At 38.8% G+C, this 20195-nt stretch overlaps 1 protein-coding gene and 2 long non-coding RNA genes across 3 annotated transcripts; 1 reads left to right on the forward strand and 2 right to left on the reverse strand.

Annotated features, from left to right (window-relative positions):
• Nucleotides 1-1515: 1515 nt before the first annotated feature.
• LOC137841260 (GTPase-activating Rap/Ran-GAP domain-like protein 3) lies at nt 1516-6865 on the reverse strand. Its single transcript, XM_068653994.1, has 4 exons — nt 6593-6865; nt 4578-4644; nt 2830-2937; nt 1516-1730 (listed from the first exon to the last, which is right to left on the reverse strand). The coding sequence occupies exons 1-4, from the start codon at nt 6719-6721 to the stop codon at nt 1576-1578; spliced, it is 459 nt and encodes a 152-aa protein (XP_068510095.1). The 5' UTR covers nt 6722-6865; the 3' UTR covers nt 1516-1575.
• On the forward strand, nt 4682-9706 carry LOC137841262 (uncharacterized). The gene is made up of 3 exons (XR_011088511.1): nt 4682-5419; nt 6788-7083; nt 8021-9706. It is a non-coding gene; the product is annotated as an uncharacterized lncRNA (long non-coding RNA).
• Nucleotides 9707-11699: 1993 nt separating this feature from the next.
• On the reverse strand, nt 11700-12570 carry LOC137841261 (uncharacterized). Its single transcript, XR_011088510.1, has 3 exons — nt 12293-12570; nt 11925-12028; nt 11700-11815 (listed from the first exon to the last, which is right to left on the reverse strand). It is a non-coding gene; the product is annotated as an uncharacterized lncRNA (long non-coding RNA).
• Between the last annotated feature and the right edge of the window lie 7625 nt (nt 12571-20195).

The raw sequence follows: 20195 nt of genomic DNA on the forward strand, positions 1-20195 counted from the left end.
TGCTGGTTCATGTTGAGTCTTTTGTCCACCAGAACTCCCAAGTCCTCCTCTGCAGGTCTGCTCTCAATGAGTGCTTCTCCTAGTCTGTCCTCATATCTGGGATTTCCCTGACCCAGGTGCAGAACCTTGCACTTGGACTTGTTGAACCTCATTAGGTTCACGTGGGCCCACTTCTCCAGCCTGGAATTTCACCTGAAATGCAGAAGGAAAAAAGAACGTTACACTTTCATACCAGTATCAGTTCTAAATACTTCTAATGAAAAGTTATACAGAAAAGTTATAAACATTATGTGGGGTGCTTTTTAACCCAAGTAACAAAGATCTTCCCTGTACTGTATCTTTCACTATAAATAGTCTAGGAGGAGGAAGAAATACGTCCACATTTGGCAGACTGACAACTTGGCTTACTGAGAAAAAGCATATTGCCTGTCTTAAAAACAGAAATTCAGATTCCTTTCTCTTTTCCTCTTCTGTCAACAGTGCAGCAGCAGATTTAAATACATCTAAATGAACAAGATCTACATACATCTTGCATTATCTAGTTGCTGTTCCTTCGTTTCTCTATTATTTATCCCTGTAGATCGATTGTTCACAGATCATGTTACACCAAATTTACTGTGCATTTATTAACTTTAAATTTATTAACTCTTTTGAGACTGGAAATACTTCTTGCCTTTAGTTTTCATTAGTTTAATTAGCTATCATAAATTAATTAGCTGTTCATAAATGAAAGGAATGGCATATGTGAAGTCTGAAAGTTTTCCCACAATTTTATACCTCTTTTTGCTTTATAGTCTTGGCCATATTGCCAAAGGCTCATTAAGGTAGTGAAGCTTAATTCTTCCCCTCCTACAGACATGATTTCTTCCAAACAGTGCTGCTGTGCATTCAGAAGAGATACTATGGGGCAAAAGCTCAGCCAGGTGTTTCAGATCTCTGGATAAGGTTTCCATCTTCCAGACTCTCAGCCATGAAAACAGAATCTTTTAACTGATTGATTTCATTTTACTAAAGATAATAATCAAAGCTTCAAGCAGCCTGGAAACCATGTTACCTTCTCAAGAAGAAAGAGGACATTCTGGTATTTCATAAGCCGGCGGTGCTTGAGGAGAACTTGAACTCATTTCCTTAGAACTGCTATGAGACGATCCCCTTACTGCAGCAGTAGCTTTCAAATAAATATCTGACTGAAATCACAAAGAACTCATCATTAGTACAGCAAAACTTTCTTAAACACTTGCTGAAGAAGAGCTTAAATGTTTGTCCACTATGTTCTATTGCCACTGTTGCTGTATTGCTGCTAAGTTAACTACAGCTGGCCACAGAAAGGCTATCTCACTGTAAATGGGGAGAACTTCTGTGATGTTCAGAAGAGCATTTGCCCTGTAAATAATCAAATACTTCAGCTCTGCATTACTGCAAGCAATAAAGGACAGTTAGATCAATTCTGATTCTCACTGTACTCACTACAAGCTAAGATCACACAAATTAACAGTTCATGCAAATCAGAAAATGTGTCAGTTTTGCTTTGGTTTGGGCTTCAGCAACTCTTTATGCGAATTAGGTCCCAACACCTCACAAATAGTCAAACATGCTTTTCTCGTGTCTTATCCTTGATGCTACAAGCTGAAGCTCAGGCACAACTGCTGTGTGGACTAAGTTTCCACTCACCACTAATCGGATCTCAATGGAATCAGTAGTGAAGGCAAGAATAGAAGGGAAAGCACAGACTGCAATGAAACAAAAATTATTTTTCAAGGAAGAATGATTAATGTAAATGTTTCTCAGATGCTCCCTGAAAACAATTCTTGAGTATCTAACCTACTCTGGTATCTCCCTTTCCTATGACAAAATTTGTCTACTGTACTGATGGACATTCAGATACAAGCCTGAAGAAAACTTCACTCTCCATGCCTGGCAGAATATAAACTGAATGGAAAATAAAAAACAGAAAAAAAAGAGAAAGGAAAAAAAAAGTTTATCAGAGGAAAAACTTGGCCCCAAGGCTCCACTTATTAAAGATACCATATGCAGAATCTTAGCTGAAGTGGCATCATGAATACAATACACTTAGAGAATCACAGAATCATCTAGGTTGGAAAAAACCTTCAAGTCCAACAATCAACCTGACCTACCAAGTTCCATCATTATGTCCCTTGGTGTTGCAGGAAGCACGGCTGAAAGCACGACAGACACCAGTAGAGTCAGATCATGCTCCATTTTATTGCCCGAATAGCCTAACTTTTATAGTGAACTTAACAGGGGTGGATAGTGTTTCACACAAAATTATTGGTCAAAAGCACTCAGACAAACAACTATAAGAAAACAACCCCACCTGCAAGAAAACAACCCCTCTTGTGATTAGCAGTCACACAGACCTTGTCCTTGAAGCCAGAGGCTGGTAACAATATTTTTCTAAATTCCTCAATTGGCCAATGTGGGAACACTGTCATGGGAACTTCTCATAGTTGCCCTCGTAGCTTGGTTTGCTCAGCTGCAGCAAGCCATGGGATTTTTGCTGTTTCAAAAAATCCTTCAACACCTTGGTGTTATGTCAACACCTCTCCAGGGATAGGGATTCCACCACTTCCCTGGGCAGTCCATTCTAATGGTTAACCACCCTCTCCATGAAGAAATTCTTATTTATAGGAATTTATTAACCCATATTTATTAAATTTTATTATATTAAAAATAGATTTATGTATGTTAAATTATTTTTAATTTTATATTTATTCTTATATATTCCTAGCACACATTCTGCAATTCTACCAACAGCCAAGTGCAAGCCTAAATAGTAATGAAAAAAGGATAAAAGAGGTATGTTCTTACCAACAGCATAAGGAACTTGATTCCAGCTAAAGTGAAAGTCGTAAGCCGATGACTGGACGAGTGGAGAACCTCCATTAAAAGGATACACCTTTCTGTATTGGCAAACATCTGTAACAAAAAAAAGGAAAAAAATAAACCTCCAATATTTTACAGCACAAATGACAAACACCAACATTATAGGTAGATTTTACAGAATTGTGGATAATACACAGATAAATATCAAACACTTATGTAGAAGTCCCTCTATATCTAAACAGACCATAAGGGAAATGTGCTTCCTTTGTGAATACATTTACAAGATACAAATAGTAGAGCTACATTTTAATAACTTGTCAGATTTCACAAAGTAAGTATTGTTCTGTTTCAGCAATCATCAGCTCCTTACTTTGTCTATGGATAGAGGAATAGTTAAGAACATTTCTGAAAGTGATGTAAGCAGAGCTGTACCCCTCTGACTGTAAGAACTACCCTTCAAGCAGCCACATACTAGCACAGTTTGTGTTCTTTGAGGATTGCAATACACATGGGATACTACGGATACCAAGATTTCATTAATCATATAACTTGTGAATCTACTACTTCTCTATTTTTAGGTAAAATCCTTTTTTTTTTTTTTTTTTTTTTTTTTCTGTAATTGGTGTCCTTAAACTTAAACTAACTTTATATCCACAAGTGTAAAAAAAAGGTCTTGTTTGAAACCCAAACTTAGAACACTGTCAAATCATGTGTTTTCATACTTGTTCCATGATGATACTTTCATAATTGTAAAACTGTCACAAGACCAAAAGAGGTTTCCCTGTGATAGGGCCCTACAAATAGGGATTCAAGTTGCTGCAACCCTGTGCAACAGGCTTTAGGACCTTAGGATCAACCAAGTTTGTTAGCTTTGGCTCTGTGACGAGCCTACTAGAGTAGGACTGATTCTGCACAGAAGTACAGGTTTGGGAATTCACACTACTCTGTCTCAGACCTTTTAGTTCTTAAGCAGTACTGAGTGAGCCAGAACTAGGTAGGATTTGTTAAACTACCGAAACCAATGAGGCCTCACAGAGCATACAAAGATACGCTTTAGAGACTTTTTCCCTGTAGTACCAATCTAACGGCCAATGCTAGAATACGTAGATGTATTTATCCTGTTTCCATCAATGCTCTCTTTGGAAAGGCAAATAGGACATGCCATCTGAAACAGAAAGCTGTGCTTTGTCCTTCAGCATCACCTCATAAAGGACGTTTCATACTCATAACTTTGATTTTCCTGAGGACTGAAAGCAAAACTACATGTGTACAGCACAGAAGAGCATATGCATATTAAATCCAAGGCCATTTTATAAAAAGAGATTAAGAGAGTTACAATTTTAAAATGTGCCAGCACAAATAAGTGTGCAGAAGGAAAGAAAGCACAATGACAGAATGGGAAAGCACAAAGAAGAAAAGGGATGGAATACTAATTTGTACATGTCCTAGAAACACCCAGTGTGAGACTAGGCAAAGAATAAGATAGATCTGAAGAAATAGGACCTTTGTGAGTAAGATGGTAACGGCTGTCCAATTACACACACCACAATAAAACAGTACTTCCATTTCTAGTCCTTCTAATATGCACTTAAATTGAAAAAAAAAATGTATTTTGAAATACTTTCCATGAAACACTGAAACTTTAAAATACAGATCTAAACTGATCTAAACTCCAATGAAGAAAGAATTACATGTTGAGATATTATCATTTCCAGTCTTTCCTAACTACTTACAGTTATAACATAACAGTAGGCCAGCTTCACCATCTTCATATACATCAATAGCTGCAACAAAATTTACCTGCAATTATAACAGGAAAGGGTAATGATCAGGCAGATAGGATACTGATGTTACTATGACCAGGTTTTGACTAAGAAGCAATCAAATCAGTTGGTGCACAATTACAGATAAAAGAAAACAAAAAATATTTATTTTTTGTGATTCATTTTCAGGATGCTGATAGGATGGAAATCAATTTCTTTTGTATTCAATGCTGTATTTCAGTAATGCATATTCAATTTTGTAACTTCAGTATAAATACATACCTACAGTATAAAATGATACAAACATACCTAACTTACTTGACAATATAAATTTTGGGAAACTGAGTTATTTCAGGGTAGCTTTGAATTAACATGCTATGCTAAAAATAGCAATTCTTTCCAAAAAGTGAAATCTAAAAAGCTCGACTGAAAATCTTGACTAGCAGAAAGATCAAAAGTGCCAATTACTGGATCAAAACCACTAACAGGTACATTGATTGATGTGGATGTACTTCAAGAATTACTGAATAAGCTGAATTTAGAAACTGAGAACCACTGCTGGATAAACTAAAATGTTTTTTGCATAGCATAGGCTACTTATATTCTCATACTTTAATTCTGTATTTGTCTTTTACAGTTAAATTAAAAGAAAAACAAGACACCCATAAGTATATGCATTCAGAAAAGGAGACCTCCCTGATGAAATACTTAAGACTGGATTAGACAAATGTCTCCTAGACCACATTATTTGCTACTTGGGCAGGGCTGGAGATTGACTTCATGAACTTCATGGCTTTCCTTTGTGCAATAAAGTAGGTGTTCCCTTGATTTAAGACAAATATAAGGCAAGAACTGTTAATCAAATCTGGAAGCTTATATATATCTATACAAAACACATTTTGACCTATCCTTTGTAGCAACTGAAAGACATTTCTGCTTTGTGACCTGTGGAAATAATTTGGTAACCAATTTCAACAACACAAAAATCACTGGCACAGGTCTAATCAACTTCCTGCTTTGTCTGTGTTCTCAAAGGAAATAAGGGTTACTGGGGAAGAGAACAGAGGGGGGCGATTCTTGACTGTCCACATTCTTTAATCGTATTTCCTTATTAATCCAGATTAAAATATATTCCCATTGCTGTGGAGAATCTTAACACTGTATTGCCAATGCTAGGAGTACTAACCCTCTTCATCATCAAATCTGAATAAAAACACAGATGATTTAAAAAAAAATCAACAAGAAGCATCAAATCAAAAGAGATGTCCCTTATACCATTATGAACAGAGAAGTCAACAGAACACAAGAGTAACCCTGTAAAAGGTTCTTCTTTTTTTTTTTTTAATTACGCTTAAAGCTATACCACATCCATATTAAGAAATTATTGAAATTATTTGATTTTCAAAATGCTGAAGATCATTATCTTCCCAGCAACAGGAAACATTTGAACCCTTTTCCAAAAATCAGGATGTTTACTTAAATCCCAACCCTATGTCCCAGTTAGTAAGATACAGTTAATGTATTACTTGGCTGGGCAGCAGTTTAGAACTAAAAGATATACGCAAATATTTCAGTTTTAGTACATGCAAATAGGCAAATCTGAATGAGATAATGGTGGCCAAAACCTGAAATTATTTTGCTGCAACCTCCTAAAGAATAAAACACTGAGACCATGAAGAAAAGACAAAAATCAAAATATTGACTAAGGAAGGAGAAAAAATGGCTTTGCATTTATACTGACAACAATATTCCAGAGCTTGAAACACAGGCTCTTTCCTAATATGTCATACCTTATAACTACCTCTCTTAGGAGTGATTATTATCACACATTCCAAAAGGAAAAAATGCCTCCGAGTACTCTAAAGTAGAAGTTAAAAAAGTGAAAAGTAAAGGAGAAGAGAGGTTCTTCGTAAATGCTGCTCCCAGGAGGTCAGCACAGCATGGACCTATTCTGCAAGAAAATAGTTTAAATGCTAGAAATTTACTTTGTTTGCTTCAACATGATGCAGTCTATAGGACTCCCCAATACTTTCATTAACTAAATCAAACTGATGCCGATACGCCACACAGATCATATCGTCACTGTCTCCAGTAGGTCCATCCACCAGTGTCATAACCACTGGAGGGTCAGAAAGGCGTATTTCCTATGAGATAAATAATAGTATTATTCTCTTTTTCAGGCTCTTAGTGTGAATATTGAATTACTCCATGAATTTACAAGGATGTAATCTAAGCAGAGAAGCACGATACAGAACAAGATGACAGTTTAAGAAGTCTGAAATATTTCTTTGGCATATCAGTGATGGATCTCCATCGTATTGCTTCTCACTTACATCTGTCTGGAGGTTCCAGACGATAAAATGCATGCTCTTTGCCTTTTTCCTCCACTAGCTGAGTGCTGCCCAGTCTGTAAAAGTGATTAGTGATTAGATTACACATACCCAGATGTACTGGAACTCGTCTACTGGAGATTCAGGTAATGACAGCAGAGAGCTGCTGGCTAAACTGTTGCATGGATTGTATTTCTTTGTGATAAGAAGTAGTTTGTTCCCAATAGCCACAACAATCCTCAGTTCACTGCCATGGTGAATATTAATGGCATACAAATGGCAGCCTAAGAAAAAAAAATAAATTAGGTTGTAAGTATTTGGGGTAAAGACTGTTTTTTTTTTATTTTTTAATTTTTGTTCTGTATTTGTATGATGGTTAGTACAATGGGTATCTGATACCTGAGCACCACACAATTACAAACATCCCAACAGGATAATATTAAATTCTAGAAAAAGACAAAAGGCAGTAAGTCTTTTGAAAACTATTTTCCCCCTTACTCCTTTTGCAAGTAAAAGAGTAAATATATATTTTTTTCTTTACTATTCTGCAGTTTCCAGCTTTCCAAGGAAGCTTGATGCTGAATATCGGAAAATGTTTACATCTACTAAAATAATCTGCAATACCCAAACTATTCTAAGCATTGCTAATTAAAAAAGATTTGCCATTGTTCTTCTACCTCACAGTGACCTTTATTTCAGTCTTACATCCATGCGTAATTTTTCTTATACCCCTCAATCCTGAAAGCAACATATCTGTTTTTCACCAGAGCTTTTCATCAGCAGTGATTGCCAAGTAACATGGTATTTTTTTACCAAGTTCTCAAATGATAGGCTGGACTGTACCCTATGTTATTTTCACACATAAGCTTAAAGTTTGAATTAACTGTCCAGGGATAAAACTAAAGGTGAATACCTACAACAGCCTCAAGGGAGCTAATAAACCCTGGCAACTACTGGCACAATACCACAGTGGACACTTTTAATACAAGATAATAAAGCTACCTTTTGTTCTCTCCAATTTATTTTCTCTGCAGTCATATTTGCTTCTTATCATCTGCTTTGTTTCTGTATCTTTTTGGACAGCACTCAATCTGAAGACAAGGAGACGAGAGTCTTTTCCTGAAGATGGAGAAAGTCAGAAAACAGCAAATTAGAAAAAGACAGTGGTGGTTTGAAATTAATACTTCCAAAGAGATGAATCACCTAACAGACAGCATTGCCATAAAAGCAAAGTTAAACAATTTTGCTTCTCTGAGTGTAAGCAGCAATGTGACAGGAAGACTGCTTGTGAACTCTATCTAGACTCTACAGTTCCAGTAAGCAACCCTTTCAGTTCACTAGCAGAGTTTCCCATCAGATGGTGCTGTGGCAATAAATAATAGGAGCCTCAAAACAGTGAAACCTACACTGCTAGGAGACGGTGAAAATACGACAGATACAAACTAAAGGCAAGAGAAGAAGGGTTAACTTTAAATTCTGGAACCATCCAGCCTAGCAGCTGATACCTGGATCCTTAACAGAGTCTGAAAACCTTTTGGATGCGGACTGGTTTTGCTTATCAGTTCTTCAAAGTTAGGCAAGTTAGGTTCAAGGCATATTCCAACTGCAAAAATAGCACAGCATCCACCACCACGGCTAAATGTTTTTTTCCACAAAGATAGACATGAGTGGAATACACAACTCTGAAATTTAAAATAAATAAATAAATAAATGATACACTACTATTTGCAGTTGGAAATAAGCTATTGTTAAGAGTAGTTTCTTAACTAAAAGCCAAGTTCCTTAAAATGGAAGTAAAACAAGATTTTCTGACAAAAGTATACTCTCTTACTAGTCTAGCTGGTATAGCTGGAAACATAAGCACGCTTTCTTAATATACATGTATAGTCAGTGTGGATCCAACCATAAATACAAAAGCAAGATCACATGTGCTGCCTTCAATTCTGATAATAGATAAACATGAATCCAGCTTCTGGAACCTTTATGACCTTCTTTTCCCATAGAAAGTGTAAGAGAAAAGAAGATGCAATGTTTCCTTAAGTCCACCACAACTTGAAACACTGATCAACCAGCAAATTCTTACTGTCAACACCGATAAAAGGAAAATGAAATATATGCAATCTCTCTCTTTTCAAGAACGTACATACAAGAATGCGTGCTTCCATGAATGAGTTCATGGAGGAAGAATGGCAAGCAAAATTCACCCTTTTGAAAGGAAGGCTAGAAAACATAAGCTAAATCAAATGTTCAAGAACAGCGTTACTACTCATTAATTCAGCTCTGTCTCTTTGTCAGGTGTGTCCTATAGGATGCATCCTAGAGATTGCACTCCTCAATGCGTTCCTCTTTCAGGATACTAGTTGTTTTGCAAATGTCCCAAATAACCCCACTGCGGTGTTACATCTGTGGCTGCTCATGAAACGGACTATCATCCAAGCTTTTCTTTGGTGCCGTTTTTTTTAAGAGAGTTTTTCTTCACCTCCTACAGACTTGATTATTCCAAGTGAAGGAGCTCTTCCTCCTTCCCCCTCACCATGTCTAAGTGTTTCACAAAATAAGTTGTAGCAAAAAAATAAACAAACATGTTTGGAGGACAAAGTGGATCCACTTCTACAACTCATCTCTCATTACTAAGTCAAATTTAATTAACATTAGAAAAGAGGGCACTGCTACCAAAGCAATTTCTGCATCTGTCATTAATACCAGATGTATTGTTGGTGCCTGAAATACCCCCTTCTTTTGGTATGCTGACCTGAAAAATCTCAGTGATAGCATTACTTCAGTTCTAGTTTCACTGTTAACATTTCCTCTCTCCCAGAAATGCAGAGGGTACTAGAAAGCAGTAGAAACAGGATTTTCTTCTGAAATGAGCTACCTTAAAGTGATCTCAAACCTGGTTGTTAGAACTGAGTGCTGGATAATACCACATTCTATAGGAACATTTTCATAACACAAACATCAGTCTTTCTGCTTGAGTCTTAAAATACCAGTTCTACATCGATGCACTTGAAGTACATCAGAAGGACGCATTTAAAGTACATACAAAATTAACCTTTTAATATATTATTGTATCCTAAAAACCCATATAGTCTTTAATACCAATTTGTACACCCAATATAAGATTGCTTTTACCCATCTAACATTTAACTAGACTAAGGCATAGTCTGAAAATAAAGGGCAATGATAACTTCCACTCCAGATCTCAGTTTCACTATGGTATACAAATACAAAACAAGAGGCAAGGATACTAGCAAGAACAAAAGACCTTTCTCTCCTCTAAATGATTCAGAAAGCACCCACAGCACACAACAGCAGTCAAAAATCTCTTCAACTTTTTACACAAAAACTCTTTATCAAAATATGCTTGAAGCATCATGAATTGATGCCAGTAATGCCTAATCCTGTTACCTCAAAATGGCTTGTAACATCTCTCTCTTCAGGTTTAACCAATCATCACAGCGTTTTGACTATTAAATGCAATTATCTATTCTAGAAGTTTCATAAACTAAGCTTCAGATACAACTACCCTTTTCAGATCTTCAAAAATGTCACCCACCCGCCAGGTGTCTTCAGAGATGACTGCAAATGCCTCTCAGGTAATCTCAGCTGGTTCTGCAAGAGTTCCAGGATGAATTTCATCAGGTCCAGCCAAAATGGGCAACTCCCAATGGTATGAAAGGAACCACATTTTACCCTTAGCTTGGGTAAATGTCACTTCAGCTAATATTGAGCAAACAGACATAATGTGGTAAAAAACAATAAAACAACCAGATTTCTAATTATTTTATCTGTGTTACACATACAGATCCTGTTCTTGCACTGTGCGTATTCACTTCACAGACTTTTGGGTAAAAAGTACATAACTGAAAAAGTGCATATTTTAGGGACATTTAATCCTTTTGAAAAGAGGGTAAAAAAAAAAAAAAGTTGTTTGGACAGACGGGTTTTAAGTTTTGTTTTTTTTTTTTTTTTTTATACCAGAATATTTAAGAGAATATAATCTATAGCACTAGAATGTAGTTACACATCACAGAACAAAAACCAGTAACACATTTGGTAGAACAGTGACAGCATAAGTAATTTCCTCCACGTTTTTGTACAACTGAACAAACACATTATTCAGCTAGGGAGATTTCCAGAGTGTTGAGTTCTAAGAGTAGCTGGAGACCAACTGTATACTGGTGGATGACAAATCTGGCATGAGCCAGTAATGTCTACCTTCAGCCCAGAAAGTTAATCATATCCTGTGCTGCACAAAAAGAAGTGTGGCCTAGAAGGTCGAGGGAAGTGATACTCCCCCACTTCACACTGCCCCTGTAAGATACAACCTGGAGTACTGTGTTCAGCTCAGGTGTGCCCAGCACAAGAAGGACATGGACCTGTTAAAGTGGATCCAGAGAAGGGTCACAAAAATGATAAGAGGGCTGGAACACAAGAAAGGCTGAGGAAGCTGTGTTCTTTTAACCTGGATAAAAGAAGGCTCTGAGGAGACGTTATTGTGGCCTTTCAATACTTAAAGGAGGCTTATAAGAAAGAGAGAGAGAGACATTTTACAAGGGCACGTAGTGACAGCACAAGGCGTAATAGTTTCAAACAGAAAGACGGTAGATTTAGCAAAGAATTTATTCCCTTTATCTAATCTATGAGAGTGGTGAGGCACTGGAACAGGTTGCCCAGAGAAGATGTGGATGTCCCATCTCCTGAAGTGTTCAAGGTCAGGCTGGATGAGGCTTTGGGCAACCTCATCTACTGAAAGATGTACCTGACCATGGCAGGGAGGTCGGACTAAAAGGTCTTGAAAAGTTGTTTCCAACCAAAACCATTTGATGATTCAATATGGCCAGTTTCAGGTTTGCTCTGAAGCATGATTCTGAGCATCTAGAGATTTTTTTTCCACATCTTTTAGAAAAACAAGCAAACAAACAACAAACAGTACTTGTTGTATGCACTCCCTTATTCTAAATGAGGCATCTAATGCACTTGCCACTGATAAAAACATGATTACCTCAAGACACTTACAAACCCTAAAGCCATAGGGCATGTATGTAAGCAGCCCAGGGGAAATCAGCAAAGGGAAAGTAGTGGAAAGATCTGAAAAGGAGAACAATAAACTCAGAGCTCAAAAACCTAATTACAATAATTAAGAATAGCTATGTGATGTGACAAAAGGACAAAAGGTGATTATATAAATCTAGTGCTGTGGGAATTAAAATTCTACAGCATGCTTCCAAGTTAAAAAACAAAAACAACTCTTAAAGAAAAGCACCTAAGGCAATCCCTTCTACTGATATGTCTGCCAAATAAACAGTTAAACAGACATTCAAATAAGAACCAAATAACAAGTACCTTTCCTACTTTCGTCTGTTCGGGCAATCAAAAGATCCAGAGCTTCCAACACATGCATCTGCTTTATTTGGAGAGTTTTATCAAATACTTGAACTGATGGCTGACCATCTAAAAAAGAAAACACATGTATTTCTTTAAAATTCTGCTAAAATTTGGTAGTCAATGGTTCTGAACTATTTCTTTCTAATAAAATAGGTCTTGTTTTTTCTCATGAAAATAAAACATTCTGCACAAAGCTTGTATGTATGCTGCAGCATCATAACCAGTACTTCCTTATAGGAGTGTTTTATCATTGCCATGGATGAAATTATGCAACTGAAGCCTGAAAGGGACCTTTCTTTCGAAAGTCTGAAAATTTTCACTGATAACTAACTTCATTCCCTTAGTCCCAATGGCCTTATGTGGCACACAGAAGATAAGAGGTCAAACTAGTAAAAGCACTGCTATGGAAGAAACAGGCTTTCATCACCACATAAGCCTTGTGCTTCATGTTCATTAGTATCATCAAGGGCTAAAAAATCCAGACGCTCCTTGAGTTTGGGTTTGACTTCATAAATCTTTTCAGATGGCCATGATAACAGCATCTGAAATAACAAAACATTCAGAAGTCTGCACAAAAATTGGTTCCAAATAAGAATTCTGATGCAGAGAAAAAATCTGCAGCTAGATTACATAAATGTAATAGATTCACTTGGATTGGTACTCTCCTTGCAGGTGAGGACTTACCAATTACCTAAACAGAGCTTATGAACATTTATTTTGAAGAAAATGGTCAGCTACATAAATAATTGACACAAGAACACAGCATCATTTACTAACCATCAATTAACAAGATGCCAGCGTCTGTAGAAACCAGCAAGGACTGGCCCCAGGAATCTGCACAGACAACTTCATGAGGAAAATTACTGCAGAAAGATTGGGACTCCCAAGGCTATGATGTAACATAAGGGATACATATTAATTATACTAAGAAATACTGATCATATAGACACGAATGAGATGTGACATGTAAGAACACGTAAATACTTTTGGCAGGGTACATTTCTTAAAAGTATATTTTTTGAATTTGAAATAAGAAAATCTAATTAATTTTCTTGAAGAGAAATACTCTCCCTACCAATTGGATTTGGAGACTAATAAGTATGATACACTCTTGGAACACTGGAATTAAAACCCAAGCAGCTGATATTCAGTGCAACCCTGGAAATTTCTTATTAAACAATTAAAATACAGACTTAAAATATATGCACCACCATGCATATACAGTTTGATTTCATTTCATGGTTCATTTGTGATATTTAGACATGGTACTGCTAAAACTACCTTTCCCCAAAAATGTTCTTTTGTCATGTGTTCTCTGCACTTACCTCCTAAGTTCTGTCCCCTCTCCCCTCTCTTCTCTAATATTAAGTATTAAGCTGCAGTCTGAAATTCTACAAGCACTTCTGAAGTTTCTATATATAACATGCACCTAGAAAAGTGTAATTTACATTTTTCACTCCTATGCCTTGTAAAAAAAAATGTAGTTACAGGAAATAAAAACACAACTAAATTTTGCTTTAAACTTGATAAAGATGTTAAAATAATCAAAAGATGATTGGTTATGGAAAATATTATGTTTTTTTGTTTTGTTTTTTTCTTTCATGAAATATGATCAGATATAAAAATATCCAGACTTGCATTAGCATGAGAAGTACTATTACCTTCAGGCTCATTCATTTGCTATGGGCTGAAGAATCACTTTAACACACTATACGTTACAACTTTGCTGCTATAGTATCTAATCAGAAAAGTAAATAAACAATATATACAACTGATATACAGTGCTATGCTCAATTGAATTTAGTGGTTGTTTTTTTTTTTTGAACTCTCCTTACACAAATGGGTTCACTCACCTCCTTTTTACATAAGCTGGTGGTTGCCAGGGTAGGTGGTGTATCCCCTTTCACAGTGGTTTTCAATTTCAGCGCCTAATACAAACAGGTATTTTAATTAAATTAAGCTTTTGTCACTAATATATAACCTAAAGCCTAAGAAGAAAGGACAACTTAGGATGACAAAGTAGTTTACAGCTTGGAATTGCTATTACAGTTATTAAGAAAGAAGGGGAATTATCTATACCCTGAAGAAAGACTGCACTGATCACTATGGAGCTTCAGCCAAAGCCTACATAGCTTATAAAAAAAAAAGGAAGCTCAAAATATGAAGTGTCCAACATAGTAATCAACAGAACGACAGCATGAAATCATAGAATGGCTTGGGTTGGAAGGGACCTCAAAGATCATCCAGTTCCAACCACCCTGCCATAGGCAGGGACACCACTCACTAGATCAGGTTGCTCAGGGCCTTTTCCAATCTGGTCTTGAACCAAGGATGAGGCATTCACAACCTCTCTGGGCAACCTGTTCCAGTGCCTCGCCACCCTCCAAATGAAGTATTTCCTCCTAACCTCTAATCTAAATCTCACCTCTTTTAGTTTAAAGCCATTCCCCCTTATCCTGTCTTCATCTGATTAAGAATAGTTGTTCCCCATCTTTTTTTTTACGTCCCCTTTAAGTACTGCAAGGTTGCAATGGGGTCACCCCGGAGCCTTCTCTTCTGTAGGTTGAAAAGCCCCAGCTCTCTTAGCCTTTCTTCATAGGAGAAGTGTTCCATCCACTTGAGCACTTTTGTAGCCCCCCTCTGGACCCGCTCTTAAAAGATAAATATCCTTCTTGTTCTGGGGGGCCCAGACCTGGACACACTACTTCAAGTGGGGCCTTAGAAGGGCAGAATAGAGGGAGACAATCCCCTCCCTTAACCTGCTGGCCATTCCTCTGTTGATGCAGCCCAGGATTCAGTTGGCATTCTGGCCTGCAAGCATGCACTCCTGGCTCATTTCAAGCTTTTCATTCACCAGAACCCTCAAGCCCTTCTTTGCAGGACTGCTCTCAAAGAGTGCTTCTCCTAGTCTGTCTTCATGTCCAGGATTGACCCAAACCATGGAGGCCATGTTGGGTGCGCAGAGAATGCCGGGAGATGCAGTTCTCGGGCACTGGACTTCCTGGAGGCCATGTTGGGTGCCCAGAGCACGTCGGGAGACGCAGTTCTCCAGCATGGGCTTTCGGGCGGCCATGTTGGGTGCCTCTTTTCTTCAAAAACACTGCTGCAAAGCTCATGTAACCATCTCCTGATAAGTTGATAAACTAGTGTATCAACATCCTGCCTTTCTGTCTCATGCTGGGCCAACATGACCAAATAAAGAAAGAAGTTGAACCACAACGCCGAGGAAGACTACGGCCTTCATCTTCACGACCACCAGAGGGACAGAGACAACCCCCTAGCAACAGTGCGCGCAGTTGCAGAATATACCAGGATGTGCTGCGTAATCCTGAAATTACCAAGATATAAAAAGGGACCCTGGCGGGGGTGAGGTGCACGCCGTTGGCGGAGCCGAGACTCCCCGGCTGCCCAGCGCTGTTTTGCTTGCTGTTGCTTACTCAATAAATTCCTTTCTATTATTAATGCAATGCTCTCTGAAAATTATTTACGGGGGCAACTTATAACAAATTTGGTGCTGTGACTCGGATGAAGGCAAGTTGATTGAAAGACCTTCAGAGGGGTTGCCCCGCTGATTTCAGCGGCCTTCGCTTGGACTACTTTCACTCAAACCCTTCACCGACGAACCCAAGATTCGGCAGCAAGCAAATAAAGCCAGCAACCCCTAGTAATCTTTGTGCACGAAGACCGAACGAAGACTCAGGAGTGAGTAAGTATAGGCCGGTGATCTGTTCGGTTGGGGTTGGGTATCCTGGAGCGTAGTGTTGTGAGATGTCCAATTGCGGACGAAGCGAGTGCGGACCCCTCGGTAGTGTGGTTCCCACATCCCGCGGGGGACTGTGCCATGAAAAGGGGGAAGCGATTTGTGTGTGTGTGTGTGAAGGCGCTCCAGAAGATGGGACAGAAGAAGAGTAAGCCTTCTGGTCCTGTGGGCAGGGTAACGACAGATGTTAGGTTACCTCCTATTCCTCCAGATAGTCCTTTGGGATTAATGATCAAAAATTGGGATGATTCCCCTTTTAGGCGGGGAAGAAATGAAGTAAAAATGATACATTATTGCATTGAAGTTTGGGGTGGTAAACAGATTCGAGGAGACCACCTTTACTGGCCTGTATTTGTGTCCTTTGATGATTGGGTTTGCCAGGCCCTAAATATTTATGTGAACTCAAAGAAACCCTTTAGTTTAGAAGAGAGTGAGTATGAACATTTGTGGATCAGTTTGGAAACTCAGACCAAATTATACCCTCTAAAAGAAAAAGGAGGGGACGGGAGGCATAAGAAAAACCGAGAATTAGAGATCCCAGCCCCGCCGCCTCCCTATGTTTCACCAATCCCACCTGCAGCCCCTCCGACTCCCGGGCCTCTTAATCCGCAGCCCTAGGGAGATGCCGACAGCGACTCTGACTCTAGTGCTCAGGGACCAATAACTAGGAGTCAGGCCAGAAGACAGCAGCTTAAAAATGAAGAGGGGTTGTATCCACTAAGGGAAATAGCAATGGGAGGACCACAACCCGGTATGGGATATGTGGCCATCCCCATGAACTCCGGAGATGTCCGAGACTTTAAGAAAGAAATGGGAAACGTATTGGAGGACCCCTTAGGGGTGGCAGAACGGGTAGATCAGTTCTTAGGGCCCAATATCTACACCTGGGAAGAGATGCAATCTATTTTAGGGATATTATTTACATCGGAAGAGAGAGGAATGATTAGAAAAGCTGGAATGCGAATTTGGGATCAGCAACACCAGCAAGGTCCTTCAGCAGATGTTAAATGGCCATTACAGAGGCCCAATTGGGATAATCAGGACCCTATGCATCGTGGCCATATGCAGGACCTTAGGACCATTATCATTCAGGGAATTAGGGAATCAGTCCCGAGAGGGCAAAACATTAATAAGGCCTTTAATGAGCAACAAAAGAAAGATGAAACACCGACAGAATGGTTGGAGAGATTACTCAAAAGTTTGCAGCTATACTCGGGATTAGATCCAGGAACCCCTGTTGGAGAGGCTTTGCTAAAAACTCAGTTTGTAGCAAAGTCTTGGATAGTCATTAGGAAAAAATTAGAGAAAATAGAGAATTGGCAAGACCGGGGTCTAGACGAATTGTTAAGGGAGGCACAGAAAGTGTATGTAAGGAGGGAGGATGAAAAGGAGAAGAAGCAAGCACGAATAATGATGGCTGTGATGCGGGAGGGGCAGAGAAGAGGCGAATACAGAAAAGGTTCAAAGGTGGTTCGCCAAAAACTAGAAGGAGAAGGGAAAGTGACGGGAGGATTGAGGGATGTGACTTGTTTTTACTGCAATAAGAAAGGTCATAAGAAGAAGCAGTGTCGACTGAGAATGGAGGATGAGAAGATGTTTAAGGAAGACTAGGGGTGTCAGGGGCTCTATCTGCTGGGGACCCGAAAGAAAACTGAGCCCTTGATAAAGTTAAAAATAGGTCCCCAGCGTGAGGAAATTGAGTACCTCATAGATACAGGGGCTGAAAGATCTACAGTCCAAAATCTGCCTTTAGGATGTAAAATCTCGACAGAAAAGGTTCAAGTAATTGGAGCAAAAGGGGAACCCTTTGGGGTCCCAGTTATCAAAGAGGTGTTAATTGAATTGGATTCTAAATTAGGGGTGGGATCCTTACTCTTAGCGCCTGAGGCAGAATATAACTTGTTAGGGAGAGACTTAATAGTAGAATTAGGCATAAGTTTAGAGGTAGTAGATAAAGAGCTAAAAATTATGTTGTGTCCTCTGAGAGCGGAGGACGAGCAAAGTATAAATCCTGAAGTCTGGTACACTCCAGAAAGTGTAGGAAGATTAGATATTAAACCTTTTAAGGTAACTATAACCAACCCGGGTGTACCAACGAGAATTAAACAATACCCCCTGTCTGAGGAAGGCAGACAAGGGTTAAAACCTGAAATTCAAAGGTTATTACAACAAGGGTTGCTAGAACCTTGTATGTCCCCGTTTAATACTCCAATATTACCAGTGAAAAAGAAAGATGGCAAATATAGATTGGTACATGATCTAAGAGAAATTAATAAGAGAACCGTGACCAGATTTCCTGTTGTGGCAAATCCCCATACCCTATTAGGTCAATTGCACCCAGATGGTCAGTGGTATAGCGTAGTGGATTTAAAGGATGCATTTTGGGCATGTCCTCTGGAGGAAGGTAGTAGGGATTATTTTGCCTTTGAATGGGAAGACCCAGATACCCACCGAAAGCAGCAATTACGGTGGACTGTCCTTCCTCAAGGATTCACTGAATCACCTAATTTATTTGGACAAGCCCTGGAGCAAATTTTACAAAACTACAATAAGCCACCAGGAGTAACATTAGTACAGTATGTAGATGATTTGTTATTAGCAGGGAGAGACGAAGATACTGTTAGGCAGGCCAGCATACAGCTGTTGAATTTTCTTAGCTCGCAGGGACTGCAAGTCTCGAAATCGAAGCTGCAGTTTGTTGAACAAGAGGTAAAATACTTGGGCCACCGACTAAGTGAGGGAACTAAGAAATTAGACCCAGACAGAATCAGTGGGATATTGGCTTTAACGACCCCACGAACTAAGAGGCAGGTACGACAATTATTAGGGTTGACTGGCTATTGTAGACAATGGATTGAAGATTACAGCGGCAAAGTTTAATTTCTTTATAAAAAATTGACTAAGGATGGGTTGCTAAAATGGACCAAAGATGAAAAACAATTAGAAAAATTAAAAGAATTAGCACGCCCTCCAGTGTTGAGTCTTCCGGATTTGAGGAGACCGTTTTTCTTATTTGTTAACAGCAATGAGGGCACTGCATATGGAGTATTAGCCCAAGAATGGGCAGGGAGTTAAAAACCTGTGGCTTACCTATCCAAATTGCTGGACCCAGTTAGTCGGGGCTGGCCAAGTTGTTTACAGGTAGTAGTAGCAGCTGCTTTATTAGTAGAAGAAGCACAGAAAATTACCTTCGGAGGAGAAATCAAGGTGATATCCCCACACAATATCCGGGGAGTACTACAGCAAAAAGCAGAAAAATGGATCACAGATGCTAGGTTACTAAAATATGAAGGAATTTTAATTTCCTCCCTAAAACTAACATTAACAACAACTTCCCTGCAAAATCCTGCTCAGTTTCTTTATGGGGAACCGAACTAGCCCTTAGAACATGATTGCCTCCAAAATATAGAAGAGCAAACAAAATTGAGACCTGATTTGGAAGAAGAAGAGTTACTTATAGGGGAACAGATATATGTAGATGGTTCTTCACGAATAGTGGAAGGGAAACGGAAATCGGGGTACGCATTAGTGAATGGGAAAACTTTTGAAATAATTGAATCCGGACCTTTAAGTCCAAGTTGGTCTGCCCAGGCTTGTGAATTATATGCTGTACTACAGGCCTTAAGACTGTTAAAGGGCAAAAGTGGCACAATATATAAAGATTCAAAATATGCATACGGGGTATTACATACATTTGGTAAAATATGGGAAGAGCGAGGGCTCGTTAATTCACAGGGAAAGGGATTAGTACACCAAGAACTGATTACCCAAGTCTTACAGGCTATCAGAGGACCTAAAGAAATTGCTGTAGTACACGTTAAAGGACACCAGCGAATTATAAAAACAAGGGAAGACTGCTCAGACTGCAGGAATGATTCAATGAAATTTCCATGCTATGATTATGAATGGGGGGACAGGAAGAAATACACACATTGTTACCATCATAGGCCAATTTATACTCTGCTTAGCTTCACATTACAAGAAAAAAGCAAAATGATTCAAATGGGGATAAAAGAAACAGATAAAGGCAAATGGGTGCTGCCTGATGGACGGGGAATGCTTTCAAAATCCGCAGCTCTGAGGGTATTACAAAGGTTTCACGAAAACACC

Source organism: Anas acuta, chromosome 17, assembly GCF_963932015.1.
Source record: "Anas acuta chromosome 17, bAnaAcu1.1, whole genome shotgun sequence".
Classification (NCBI taxonomy): domain Eukaryota; kingdom Metazoa; phylum Chordata; class Aves; order Anseriformes; family Anatidae; genus Anas; species Anas acuta.